General features: G+C 35.6%; 1 protein-coding gene across 21 annotated transcripts in view; it reads left to right on the top strand.

Moving 5' to 3' along the window:
- cacna1ab (calcium channel, voltage-dependent, P/Q type, alpha 1A subunit, b) overlaps positions 1 to 12447 on the top strand; it is a 155473-nt gene that overhangs the window by 92977 nt on the left and 50049 nt on the right. For 15 of the 21 annotated variants that reach the window (XM_051123490.1, XM_051123485.1, XM_051123484.1 and 12 more), the window contains exons 21-28: positions 498 to 548; positions 1028 to 1160; positions 2628 to 3139; positions 4557 to 4858; positions 5220 to 5355; positions 5436 to 5565; positions 7171 to 7230; positions 7318 to 7424. In XM_051123490.1, the coding sequence (XP_050979447.1) occupies positions 498 to 548; positions 1028 to 1160; positions 2628 to 3139; positions 4557 to 4858; positions 5220 to 5355; positions 5436 to 5565; positions 7171 to 7230; positions 7318 to 7424 (1431 nt within the window). The remainder of the gene's footprint in view (positions 1 to 497; positions 549 to 1027; positions 1161 to 2627; positions 3140 to 4556; positions 4859 to 5219; positions 5356 to 5435; positions 5566 to 7170; positions 7231 to 7317; positions 7425 to 12447) is intronic. The other 6 variants (XM_051123503.1, XM_051123502.1, XM_051123494.1 and 3 more) reach the window with 1 other exon arrangement.

Genomic DNA, 12447 nt, shown 5'->3' with positions numbered 1-12447 from the left:
TGTACAGACATAAGTTTACTTTTCCTTTATCCTTAGACTTATTCATTTCAATTTTGGTGTGAAAGAGCTTTTACATTAGCCAGCCCTGCCCAGATTTAAAGTAACGCAAAAGTAATGTGACACATTACTTTCCTTTAAAAAGTAACTTTAAAAGTTTTTAGGGAGTAACGCAATATTGTAATGCATTACTTTTAAAAAGTAACTTTCCCCAACACTGGTTAAGTTGCTCGGTAGCTTTTAGTTTAGTTTCATAGTTGTAGCAATGATAGGTTTATTTACCCTTCACAAACAGTGAATGAGCCACTTCATGTATAGCTGGGGATACTTTCCGTTTCGTCATCACCACCTTTCAGATTTTACTGCTGTCACGTTATTGTGTCTGGTTAGGACATGGTATTGCACATTTATAGTGAAGATGTTTAGTGAATAAATCAGTTTTCTGTGATAGTTGTGGCAGCGTTGTTTTTATGTTCCTTGTTTCACCCCCCTCTCCTCAGAGTTACAGTAAAATCTGAACGTATCGATGCCACAGACAGTTTACTGGACTGGTATTTATTCATTTACTTACTCATTTCTTTTCGTTCTGTAGCCCTTTTTCTTTTGCTTTCCGCCTTCCTCATGTTTTTGTATGGGTGTTTTCATGTTTCCAGCTGCTGTAGCTGCAGTTTTGTGTTGTAGCACTGAGGCTGAGGTATCATTGGCTGTGATGTCTCTTCCACAGCAGCACTGCAAGCACAGGGCTGCTTGTTTCGCTGTTTTGGTCTCGATCCATCTCTGCCTTCCTCTTTCTCTCTCTCTCTCATCTGTCTGTCTGAACATGTCTCAGTGCTATTGTTCAGTATGTCATCACTCCCTTCACAGAATTCATGAGCCACATCCATGTTCTCTTGCTGGGGACTAAGGGACACTATCATTTCTTTTCACTCTGGGTCATTGCTCGTAGATGCTTTAGGGGGAGAAAACCAAGGCCTTTCTTTGTTGTTGGGTTAAAATCGTTCTCTGTTTCTGTCTCTCTGTATTTCTTTAGTAAAGAGCAGCAGAAGAACTCGAAAGTTTCCAAGTCGGTGTGGGAGCAGCGCACAAGTGAGATCCGCAGACAGAACCTGATGACCAGCAGAGAGGCGCTTTACAATGAACTTGATGCAGAAGATCACTGGAAGGTCAGAGACAAATAGAGACACGTAGATCACATATGTGATCCTGGACCTTAAGTAGCATGGGTATATTTGTAGCAATAGCCAAAAATACATTGTATGGGTCAAAATGATTGATTTTTCTTTTATGCCAAAAATCATTAGGATATAAAGTAAAGATCATGTTTCAAGAAGATATTTTGTAAATTTCCTACCCTAACTATATCAAAACTTAATTTTTGATTAATACTGTGCATTGCTAAGATCTTTATTTGGTCAATTTTAAAGGTGATTTTCTCAATATTTCGATTTTTTGCACCCTCAGATTCTATATTTTCAAATAGTTGCATTTCGGCCAAACATTGTCCAATCCTAACAAACCATATATCAAACCATAAAAAATTAAGACTGTTTTTTGGCCCAGGGTCACATATGAAGAGCAATGATTTGCTAAAATGATTTACTATGATTTACTAAAAACTATAAAACTAACGATATCAACTAAATATAAATAAAGAAAATCAACCAACAAAACCCACATTAAAATTTTCATATGTAAAAAACGTAATACTTTTATTCAGCTATGATAAAATTGAAAATGATTAATTGATCAAACATGACTGTAAAAACGTATACATTATTACAAATACATACTATTCTTTTTAACTTTCTATTCATCAAAGAATCCTTTTCAGCATTATAGAAAATAAAAATAAATAATAAGAAAAATGATTGCATATTAGAATAATTTCTGAAGGATCATGTGACACTGAAGACTGGAGTAATGGCTGCTGAAAATCCAGCTTTGCATTACAGGAATAAATTACATTTTAAAATATAATATTAAAATAAAAAACTGTTATTTTAAATTGTGATAATATTTCATAATATTGCTGTTTTACTGTATTTTTGATTGAATAAATGCAGCATTGGTGAGCATACTTTTTTCAAAAGCATTAAAAGAAATAATTTTAAATGCATTTAAAATAATATTTTTGTTTTAGTGTTTTATTTGTAATTTATTCAGACAAAATAATGTACTATTTTAACTATTTCATGCTAAGAATTAACCAGAAGTTTTAATACTGGTGCTTTCAGTTTACAAAAAGCAAGTTTTGTAACATATTAAGAATGTAAATAGAGTCAACTCTGATTTCCTGTTCTGTTCTTTTTCTTGGGAAGTTTTTTTTTTTATCGAATGTATGTCAAAGTTTTATTAACTGTTAAAGGGATAGTTCAAAAACGAAAAGTTTGTCATCATTTACTCACCCTTGTGTCATTCCCCATTGACTTCCATAGTATTTTTTATCTATTTTTAAGTCAGTGGAGACCAACAATAGTTTGGTTCTTTAAAATTCTTCAAAATATTTTCTTTTGCGTTCAACCTAAGAAAGAAACTTGAACAGCATGAGGGTGAGTAAATGATAAAAAATGTTCTTTTTTGGGACAGCTATTCCTTGATGTATTGATTAAATCTGATTTTTCTATTTTTAGATGAACTACCGCAACCGTCCTGACATGAAGACCCACTTGGACCGCCCACTAGTAGTAAATCCTCAGGAGAACCGCAACAACAATACCAACAAGCCCCGACCGGGTGAACCAAACCCCCAGGAGCTAAACCAGCAGCGGGGTGAAGAATACGTGCAGCACCAGTCGAGATACCACCACCATCACAGTCATCATCATCATCATCACCACCACCACCACTCCAGCCGCCAGTCCCTACACCACTCAGAGCTGGGGGATGCAGGCTGCGATTGTGCCCAGAGAGGAGGCGAGGACGGTGAGGGCGCAGGGGAGCACAGGCGACCCCGACACCACCAGCACAGAAAGAAGGATGAAGATGGTGGGAGAAGACACAGAGAACACCACAGCAGAGGGGAAGCAGGAGGAGAAGGGGAGGAGGGCCAAGAGAAGAGGCAGAGGAGGCATCGCCATGGAAACCATGGGGATGGAGACGGAAGGAGGGATAGGGAACGGAGTCGACAGCATCGAGCTAGAAAGTGAGTGTTCTGTGTTTCTTCGAAACTGCGTAGGTACTCTAAGAATTGAGGTGAACTGGTGAATCATTTATCTGGTTATCATTTATCTAAATGAATCGACCCACTGACTTTTTAATATTTAAAGGGATAGTTCATCCAAAAATGAACATTCTGTCATTAATTACTCACCCTCATGTCGTTCCGAACTCGTAAGACTTTCGTTAATCTTCAGAACACAAATTAAGATATTTTTGATGAAATCCAAGAGCTTTCTGGCCCTCCATAGACAGCAACACAACTGACACGTTCAAGGCACAGAAAGGTACATTAGTAAATAAATTGTTAAAATAGTCCATGTGACATCAATGGTTTAACTTTGACTGAAAAAAAACTAAGATTATGAGAGTAAAGCCATAATATTTAGAGAATAATATCTAAATATTACAACAATAAATTCAAAATTTGTGAATAATGTCGAAATATTTGGAGAATAAAGTCAAAATTACGAGAATTCAATTATAGATTTAATCAATTACGAGATTAAAGTTATAATATTTTGAGAGTTTATTCTAGCCTTTTGCAGATAGCCCGGATTGGTAGTGTCGGGAGATTTTCCAAAGTCTCACCTTTCAAAATCTGTTCGTTTTAAATTGAAATACAAACAATATGTCTATTACAATTTAATGTGGCATGACCGATCACTGTATTCGTTTCAGTTTAAGTAAAGAAAACAAAAATAACAACTTTATTCAACAATTTCTTCTCTTCAGTGTTGGTCTTTGACACTCGCGTCATAGTACTCTTGAAGACATACACGGAAGTCATTATTTTAGTTTTCGTTGTGCACAAAAAATATTCTCGTAGCTTCAAATCATTATGGGTAAACCATTGATGTCACATGGACTATTTTATCAGTGCCCTTACTACCTTTCTGGGCCTTGAACGTGTCAGTTGCATTGCTGTGTATGCAGGTTCAGAAAGCTCTCGGATTTTATCAGAAATATCTTAAATTGTGTTCCGAAGGTGAACAAAGGTAAGTAATTAATGACAGAATTTTTGGGTGAACTGTTCCTTTAATAGCGTTATTACATTCAGTACTTTTTAATCCTAACATTCTCAGAATTCAGTGTTATTGTCGTTAACTGAAAGTAAAACCATAAAAAAAATTGTTACTTGAAATAAATATTAACTGAAATTTAACATTTAAAAATCTTTTATTTCAATTAGTTGCCAAGTTTCCATTGATGTGCTAACTAAAACTAAAATAGAATAGATGTAAAAAAAACAACATTTTAAATATTCATAAATATTAATAAAAACTAAAAGTAGTTTACTAAAAAAAAATGTTGCTGGATACAGCATACTGTAACTGTTGTTTCAGCTGTTAACCTCTTACCGTTTTTTTCTTCTTTTTTTTTTTTTTTTTTTTTTTTTTTAGAGAGGGCGGTTTGTCAACAGCTCGTCCAATTCAGCCAGGTCTTCCTCATGCAGAGAGCCAGTACAGCGAGGACCTGGATAACCTACGCAATAGCAGCAAGATGGCCATCCACGACCCTGACCCCGACTTTTATGACCCCTACTGTGACCCAGAGCAGGCCAATAACCTGCTGAACCTGCGTAGACCAGATTTTCACGACAGCAGTCTCATACTGACAGACTGCACCAAAACCCCCAGCAAACTTGACCACACTGCCATAGATATGCCCCCAATTTACCCCTCATTCAACGCCAAGTTACAAGGTGAGGGACGAACATGTGCATGTATGATTACAGAAAATTCTAGGAGCATTTAAAGAACCAGTTCGCCCAAAAATAAAAAACTTTTTTTTTCTTTTTTTATACAATGAAAGTCAGTAGTCCAGTGCTTTTCTGGATCTCATTCTCTTTTGCAAAAACAGCTTTGAATCACTCTTTCAGATGTCTTTTTTGCATATTCTGCAGAAGAAAGACATACAGATTTATAACATTATTATGTGAATCTTAGGCCTATCTGCAAACACGTGTGTTTAACTGTAAAAGCAAATGTTGTACTATTTGATATTTGATTATGTTTGTGGATTTATGTGCACTCCCTTCTTCCCACGCTCCCCTCATTGTGCAGTAAACAAGAATGCCAACACAGAGCCAGCTAAAGAAGGAGAGAAGAAAGAAGAGGAGGAGGACAATGGCGGCGATGAAGACGGCCCCAAACCCATTCCCCCGTTCAGTTCCTGTTTCATCCTATCCACTACCAACCCGTAAGTGTGTGTTCATCAAGTGTATGTAAGCGCATGTGTGCAAAGTAAATTTATTTAAAATAACCAATGTGAGTTTTCAGGTTCCGAAGATGTTGTCATTATATCCTGACGCTACGTTATTTCGAGATGTGTATTCTGTCAGTCATCGCTATGAGCAGCATTGCTTTAGCTGCTGAAGATCCGGTGTGGCCGGAATCACCTCGAAACAACGTAAGACTGCTGTTCTCAATATTATTTGTGTCCTAGCTAACCTTTCTAGAAGTAATTTTAATGCATTTGCATACTGTGACAGTAAAAAAAGGTTTAAATAAATTTAGTCTGTTTTCGTTTGTCTTTTTTTTTTTCTTTAGAAATTATATGACGACACCAAACATAAAACTAAAAAGCGTTTTTATTTATACCTAAGCAACCAACAGCTGGTCCTAAGAGCTAATGTTTACAGGGTTCGTACAAGGTGCTTAAAGTGCTTGAAGTACATGAATTTGACTTTTTAAAATATAAAGCATGGAAAACCCATGGAAATAGAAATATTCCTAAAGAGGTACTTGAAAAGTGCTTGAATTATTAAAAGACAATGTATCTATAAAATAAGTATTTAATTTTTACAATAAGCACGTCCTTCAAAATTCACGCAGTTCAAAAAACATCATACTTTTTTCGCTTATTTCAGTAAACTAGCGAGCTAAGCCAGTAGTAGTACTGACAGTGTTCTGTAAACATGGCTGAAGATGTGAAAAGAGGAATAGATAACCAAATTTGAGTCATTACGCTGGATCCGCTTTGATTGATTCAAACTCGTGACTTTGATCATTCATTTTAAGTGATTCACTGGCAAAAGGCAGGTTAAATTAAAAGAGCCAATCATTTTCAAATTCCGACATCACTTGTAATGATTTTAAAAAGCATGGGTGATGGGTGAAACTGAGCTTATCGAAACTCTGAATCAGTTAAACCAATGCGTTGCAAAGTGATTCACTGTTTCAAAGTGCTCCAATAGGATCTCGTATCACAAATCATTAGTTTCAGATCGGGACTTTGAGTCAAATGATTCGTGAATCATTATTCAGATTGTGGATTGCAACTCATTTGATTTAGATTGGAACTTCGGAGCAGGTTCGCAAATCATTTGACTTAGATAGGGACTTTAAATCACGTAATGCAAATAATAATGCAAACTGCGTTTCTTGAATCATTTAATTCAGATCGGAACTTAACGTAGTGCGAATGTGCAAGTTAGACCGAACGGGTTTGTGAATAATTTAGCGAATTGCACAGAGTTCTGAGTCAAATGATTCGCGATACACAATCTGAATAATGATTCGCAAATCATTCGATTTAGATCAGAACTTTGGAGCATGGAGCGTGTATAATTTGATTCATATCGGGACTTCTGTGCGGGTTCGGAAATCATTTGATTCAGTTCGGGACTTTGGAGCAGGTATGACGAATCATTTGTTTCAGATGAGGAGTTCAGAGCAGTTTCGCCAAACTTTTTATTCGATTTTTTTTCTTAAACAGTAGAAACATCAAACAATTAAGGTAGTACAGTTATAAAAACAAAACAAAGAACAAAGAAAGAAGTTATACACAAATATAGAGAAAATTTTGTAGTAATACTTTGCATGTGCTTCACATTTCTTTTTTTTTTAATTTGAATGAGAAGACATTGTTTGATAAGTGAGATCTCAGATTTAAAAAGTAGAAAGATCTGGAATTTCATTTTACAGTATCTGTACGATCCCTGTGTTTAGTTCTGGCATAGACTATGCATCTGATGCCGGACTTTATTTAATGCATTTGCTTCCTCTTTTCCAGGTATTGCGTTACTTTGACTACGTCTTCACTGGTGTGTTTACATTTGAGATGCTCATCAAGGTAAAGTGTGCATGAAATTATATGTGCGGTTGCGTTTTAGCATGTCATTGTTTGTGTTATTTGATTTAATCCTCTGCTCTGTTTCAGATGGTGGTATTAGGCTTGGTTTTACATGAGGGCTCATATTTTCGTGACCTGTGGAACTTTCTGGACTTTGTAGTGGTTAGTGGTGCCCTGGTAGCCTTTGCCTTCACGTAAGTGCCCTTTATCCCAACATTTCCTGCCCCGAATACTGCCTGCTGCCCCTTATCGTCTCTTCTGCCACCTTGTTGCCCAACTGCCACCCTGGAGCCTCGTCAATACTCTCTGCCCCTTTCTCTCTTGGTCTCTTCCTCTTTTCTTCTCCTGTCAGCACCGTGTGCCCTTCTTCTAAGCTCTCTATCTCTATTTTTTGTCACTTTGCATTCTATTTCACTCAATCAGCCACAAAGATGAAGGTCTTTCTCACTTCACACACACACTTGCACAAACACACGCATCAAACTTTCTGTCAGGACCAGTCTGTCTGTCTCTATTCTCTCTCGGACCAAACAGCTCCCATCTTTCCCATCCAACTCCTGCCATTAGCTGTGTGTGATGCACAGAAACTTTTAGTCCATCTTTCGTCTCTCACCATTCATCCTGTATCTCATCGCGCACTCAGTGCTTCCTCTTTGTGCTTAACAGATTGTCAGAACACATTTCCTTTCATTTTTTAACCACGACTTCCATCAGTACATGAGCTCTTATTTCTCTCAAACAACTCCAGTCAGTAGCAACAAAAGCATAAATAGGATCTTGGTGATATATAAGATGATTTCTCTTGGCGGAAATGGGATAGAAAATAGAGAATTCTGCTTGCATCTTTATTTTTACAAATAAATAAAACTCTGCAGTTACACAAAACGATTATATTTAAATAAATCTGGCCTACTTTTACTAATAAATGTAATTTATAAAATCTGGCCTATTTTTACTAATGTATTTTGTTTATTTGAATTTTTTCAAATAAATAAAACTCTACCGTTACACAAAATGATTACTTTTAAATAAATATATTCATTTTTTTAAAATACATTTTATTTATTTACATTTTTTTATTCAAATAAATAAAACTCTACCATTACACAGAATGATTACTTTTAAATAAATCTATTCATTTTTTTAAATAAAATTTATTTATTTACATTTTTTTTTTCAAGTACTAGTACTAGTAAATGTATTTTATTTATTTGAATTTTTTCAAATAAATACGTTACACAGAACGATTACTTTATAAAAAAATCTGGTCTACTTTTTCTAAATAATGTATTTTATTTATTAGAATTTTTTCAAATAAATAAAACTCTATTACAAATAACGATTACTTTTAAATAAATGTATTTTATTTTTTAAATACATTTTATTTATTTGAAATTTTCAATTTATTGAAGTATCAGGGCTCTTTTCCATTCATTATTACTTCACCAACCAAGTATTCACCATAACCCTGTCCCCTCACGCTTTCCCTATGCTGAAAAGGGTAGATTTGAGCCCTTTTGGGGCCCTGTGGGGGTGAGGGGTCTCCAGGCACCTGTAGCCCTTTAGTGCCCAGGCAGTTTCCACGTCTGGATCAGCGAGAGCCCGTCCTGCCACAGGTACTCTGGTTTCTTTCCTTTGCACGGCCTGGGGGAGCAGCAGCCTGGGGATATAAAGAGGGTGGTTGAAGAATAAAGCTGAACCCTAAAGCGGAAAGATCAGCTAGTCACTAAGAAAGGAGAACGAGTAAACACTGCTGATGGGGCTCTGAGCGTGGAATGATTTTTACTCTTATCTAACCCCTTTTAATTTTTCTTGCTTCTATTCTGCATGTATGATCTAGTATGTGTACATCCTCCTCAGTCCCATAGGCCAGATTACATATATGTGTATAAGACACGTTTTTCATACTGTATGTATCAGATTATGTGGGGATTGCAGAGTGTCTTAAATGACATAACACTAGCCTTTGTAGCTTTAAGTGTCTTCACACTTTTAAATAAGGAATTAGAATATATGCTGATATTATTTAGTGGCTTTCTTTTCTTTTTTAGAAAAAAAATAGATTTGCGTGAATTAATATCTCATGAACAGTTTCAGTTTGATGTATGCATTATGCAATTTCTCAAGCTTGTACTTAACCCAGGCTTTTCAACTGTAATCAACTGTAAAGGCAAGCCACTTGCAAGTTACTAAATGTAAATTATTATTATTGTTTTTTGTTGTTGTTACACTTTACAGGGTTCGTACGAGGTGCTTAAAGTGCTTGAATTTGACTTTTTGAAATTTAAGGCCTGAAAAACTCTTGAAAAGAGTAATATTCCTGAAGAGGTACTTGAAAAGTGCTTGAATTATTAAAAGACAATGTATCTGTGAAATAAGTGTTTAATTGTTTTATTTAATTTAATTCGCAATCCGTGCTCCGAATCCTGATATGAAATTATGGCTCGTCAATCCTTATTCAGATCGGGGCTTCGGATCGCGAATCATTTGATTCAGATTGGAACTTTGGAGCAGGTTCACGAATCTTTTGATTCAGATTGAGACTTTGGTGTGGGTTCGCAAATCTTTTGATTCAGATTGGAACTTTGAAGCGTGAATCGTAAATCTTTTGTTTCAGATCGAGACTTCGGTGTGGGTTCGCAAATCGTTTGATTCAGATCAGAACTTCAGAGCAGGTTCACAAATCTTTTAATTCAGATTGGAACTTCGAAGCATGGAACGTAAATCTTTAGATTCAGATTGAAACTTCGGTATGTGTTCGCGAATCTTTTGCATTAGATTGGAACTTCAGAACGGGTTTACAAATCTTTTGTTTCAGATTGGAACTTCGAAGCGTGGATCGCAAATCTTTTGATTCTGATCGAGACTTCGGTGTGAGTTTGCAAATCTTTTTATTCAGATCGGAACTTTGGATAGGGTTCGCAAATCTTTTGATTCAGATCGAGACTTCAGTGTGGGTTCGCAAATCTTTTGATTCAGATTGGAACTTCGAAGCGTGGTTTGCAAAACTTTTGTTTCAGATCAAGACTTTGGTGTGGGTTTGCAAATCTTTTGATTCAGATTGGAATTTCAGAGCAGGTTCGTAAATCTTTAGATTCAGATTGAAACTTCGGTGTGGGTTCGCAAATCTTTTGAATTAGATTGGAACTTCAAAACGTGGATCACGAATGTTTTGATTCTGATCAAGACTTCGGTGTGGGTTAGCGAATCTTTTGATTCAGATCAGAACTTCGGAGCACAGATTGCGAATCATTTGATTCGGTTCGGGACTTCGGAGCTAGCTCGTGAATGTTTTTTCTGCAGTACAGTTAAGAAAAAAAACAAAGAAAAAGGAATGAAAGTATACACAAATCCTTTAAGAAAATTAACTGCAGTTTTACTATAGTAAAAGTGTAGTAACTATGTTTTTTTTTGTATAACCACAGTTTTACTACACATACCATGTTTAAACCGTCGTTAATGTAGGAAAAACATGGTTAATTTGAGGTTACCATTTTGTTTTATATTTTTTAGAGTTTGAAAGACATTGATAAGTGAGATCTCTGTTTGAAGTCCTTGAAAATCAAAAAAGTATTGTTTGAAAAGTACTTGAAAGTCCTGGAATTTCATTTTATAGTATCTATACGAACCCTGACTTTAATTTTGGAATTGCATGTGTTTCAACACATACATGTATATGCAATTATTATATTATCCATTTAGCCAAAATACACATCATAATATGTGATCTTAAAAAAAAAAAACACTTTAATTTTACGTGCTTGTATAATCCAGTATAAATAGTAAGTTAGTACCTTGCTATCTAACCAATAACCTGGCCTTAAGATGTCTTTTGCTTCACTGTTTGTCAAAATGTTGTTTTGTCTTTAACACTTTGCTATCCAAACTCCTTTAAAAGCAAAACTGGCACCAACAGACAAAAAAATCAGAGACTGAGGAAGGTGGACATGATTATTTACATCAGTCAAACTATCAGCATACATAGAGTGGCCTCAAATGTAATATTTTAAACAATATATTAATATATACAATACTGTTCAAAAGCTTGGGATCAGATATCATTTTTTTATTCAGCAGGGAAGCGTTAAATTAATCAAAAATTACAGTAAAGACATTACAGAATATTTGTTTTTCAATAAATCCTGAAAAAATGATCAGGTTTATTTTAAATTATACAGTGTCAGTGTTTGTACCATATTCTGTATTAAACAAATGCAGCCTTGCTGCGCTTTAAATTACAGACTCCAACTTTTTGAACAGTGATGTATTTATTTTATTTATTTAATATGCATATTATTTATTGATATATAACACTGATTTAATCAGTTTTAGTCTAACTTATTTCTGTACTCATTGGAAAAAAGAAGGCACGCAGTATGCTGATATGAATGACTGTGTGTTAGCTGAATGTCTATGAGTTCATATGTTCGCATACACATAGTCTTACAGTTTTAAACTCTGCTTTGAGCTCAAAATCACTCCACACGCAAACGCCCCGTTTTTATCCTCCTCCCCTGACCCTAGTCTAAATGAAGCCTCTCCACTCTATCAACCCTGTCCTGCGTCTCTTTCTGTTCTCATTCCTAAAAACAGTTCTTCCCCATCCTATCCCTTCACCTTTCCTTTCCTCTTCTTTCCTGTCCTCTCCTCTCCCTCCATCAGCACTAAGCTTCCTTGGACAGATTCCAGCTGTCAAGCTGTTTATCATTTGTGAGTGAAAAAGAGAGACCACAAGAGATAGAGAGAACAAGAGATATAGAAGGATATGTTAAGGACTCCAGGTTGACAGTTGCTCCTCATGGTGTTTTTGACGTTCGTTCATTTTCTGTCCTTCATCTGTTGTTGTATATCTCATTCTCTCTCTCGCACTCACACACGCCAAATTAAAGGTTATACCTTTTCATTATTACCTGTGATTATTTGCTCTCTCTTATGTTGTTTCAAACCTGTACATTTTTAAGTCTTATTTAGTGTCTATTGCTAAAACTAACAGTGTGCAGGTTTGATACAACATGAGGGTGAATAAAGTTTATTTTTAAGTGAACAATTCTCTCCACTGGCTAATGCTTTCTAAGTGGATGCATTCTGGGTATATGCATTATCACATGATACACAAGCATCTCAGATTACCCAGAATAGCTTGGTTTGGTGGAGGAAAGGCTTGCAGTTACAGTTTCAGAATACAACTCAACAAATGATTATGCTTTTGCCACCTTC

Source organism: Labeo rohita, chromosome 11 (genome assembly GCF_022985175.1).
Source record: "Labeo rohita strain BAU-BD-2019 chromosome 11, IGBB_LRoh.1.0, whole genome shotgun sequence".
Classification (NCBI taxonomy): Eukaryota; Metazoa; Chordata; class Actinopteri; order Cypriniformes; family Cyprinidae; genus Labeo; species Labeo rohita.
Note: the sequence above shows the minus strand (reverse complement) of the source record. Positions and strands in the feature narration are given on the sequence as shown.